Source organism: Austrofundulus limnaeus, unplaced genomic scaffold (genome assembly GCF_001266775.1).
Source record: "Austrofundulus limnaeus strain Quisiro unplaced genomic scaffold, Austrofundulus_limnaeus-1.0 Scaffold806, whole genome shotgun sequence".
NCBI lineage: Eukaryota > Metazoa > Chordata > Actinopteri > Cyprinodontiformes > Rivulidae > Austrofundulus > Austrofundulus limnaeus.
In genome coordinates this window covers 36,449-38,245 of record NW_013953208.1, presented here as the reverse complement: position 1 = coordinate 38,245, position 1,797 = coordinate 36,449, and the positions used below count along the sequence as shown (strand labels likewise).

The 1,797-nt window shown below is 39.0% G+C and overlaps 1 protein-coding gene across 1 annotated transcript in view; it reads right to left on the bottom strand.

The window, feature by feature from the left end:
* Window positions 1-1,797, bottom strand: part of LOC106532660 (growth arrest and DNA damage-inducible protein GADD45 alpha) — a 6,320-nt gene that overhangs the window by 1,614 nt on the left and 2,909 nt on the right. The window contains exons 2-3 of the mRNA XM_014028787.1: window positions 1,527-1,628; window positions 1,106-1,325 (exon numbers count right to left, since the gene is read on the bottom strand). Coding sequence (XP_013884241.1) covers window positions 1,106-1,325; window positions 1,527-1,628 — 322 coding nt within the window. The remainder of the gene's footprint in view (window positions 1-1,105; window positions 1,326-1,526; window positions 1,629-1,797) is intronic.

The following is a 1,797-nucleotide window of genomic DNA, read 5'->3' as shown; positions in this document are numbered from 1 at the left end:
GCTTTGTCCACATCTATCTACATACTTCTACTGAAAAGCTGATTTTGTTGCACTCCAATCTGCTTTTAATTAATTTATTAAATTTGTTTGAATACAGCAAGCATTTTCAACAAAACAGTGACATAAATCCTGATTTTATTGATCAGAATTGACTAAATTGGGTTCTTTATTCCCCAATTAAAACCTAGAAAATTGCAAAATTTCTTTCAATAATGAAAACCTGCAAAACACTTTTAAATTTCTGGATCTAGATTCATTTGCAGCAATAAATCTGACCACTTTATTTGTTTAATTTAAGTATTCAACGCTTAGCTTATTGTTGAGCAGGTGAAGGAAAACTATTTTTGGCCCTCAGCTCCTTCTGACTGTATGATTTTGGCCCATGTGACAAAATGAATTCACTGATCCAACGCTTTTATGGTCATCCTCCAGATTATTACACAGTCTTATAACTTTTACTGAAGTGCATCTGTCCTTCAAATTTATTCTGATTTTTGGTTTAATAAACATTTTTATTCCCTTCAAATTATAGCAGCTTTCCCTTTTAACAAAATGTGATTGGATGTTTGACGGCAACACATTTCTGTGAGTCATACATAACCTGCAGAATGTTATAATCAACCAACTCATAACATTTTAATAACTTTAACTGATGAAACAATATATTAGATGGGTGATAGTGATGCTTTCTTGTAATAATTCTTATGGCTCTTTTCTCACAGGTGTTGCAGGTGTTCGCCTGCTACAGCAGGCTTCAGCAGGGGAACACCTGCAACACCTGGGTGTTAATCTGCACATTTTAAGCTCTTTTAATTATGTTATCAACTAAATTATAACAAAAATCAGATGTTAGTGGCAGCTTTTTTAAACACTGGCTTCTTGTGCAGATGTCAGCGCTTCTCTGTAACCATATTAAAAGTTTTAATTCAACTCGTTACGAGTGTTACACACGTAGGACGAGTCGTATACACACTCATCACATGTCATACAAGTCCAGGCAAGTTCTCCTCTGACTGACAGTTTCACTCAGGTGCACAGGGGTCACGTCACGTGGTGATCCCAACGTACCAAACACAAAGGCAGAGTGATGGATAACAGGACTTACAGTTACAAGAACACAGTGCAGGTCCAAAGGTTCGCCCCCGCTCTGCTTCCCTCCTCCTCCCAGGATTTCTGCCAGGCGCCTGGTGTTGTTCACCCTCAGGATGTTGATGTCGTTTTCACAGCAGAAGGCCTGGATGAGTGTAAAGTGGATCTGCAGCGCCACGTCTTTAATGTCATCATCGTCCGTGGCCAGAATGCACAGAACCACATTATCAGGGTCTCTGTGGGTCAAACAAACACAGTGAGTCTGGTTTTTAACAACTGTAACCTGCTGCTGAACGTACTGGATTTAAGACCTATCACCCACTGACTATCACGCCACACATTTAGACTAAAACTAAAGCAAAGTCATTGCCTTTAGGTAGGCCACAGGCTGATAATAAACTATCAGATTGTGTCAGAGTTGTAACATCTGTACTCACACATTCAGGGACTTGGCTGCCTCGTAAACACCGACTGTGATGCAGCCCTGTGGCAAGGCAGAGGTCAGGACCTCTTCTAAAGCTTTGACCACCGTATCCATCCTGTAAAACAGATTAAATAAAACTATGACCACTGTATATAACCTGTAACACAGATTAAATAAAACTATGACCACTGTATACAACCTGTAACACAGATTAAATAAAACTATGACCACTGTATATAACCTGTAACACAGATTAAATAAAACTATGACCACTGTATACAACC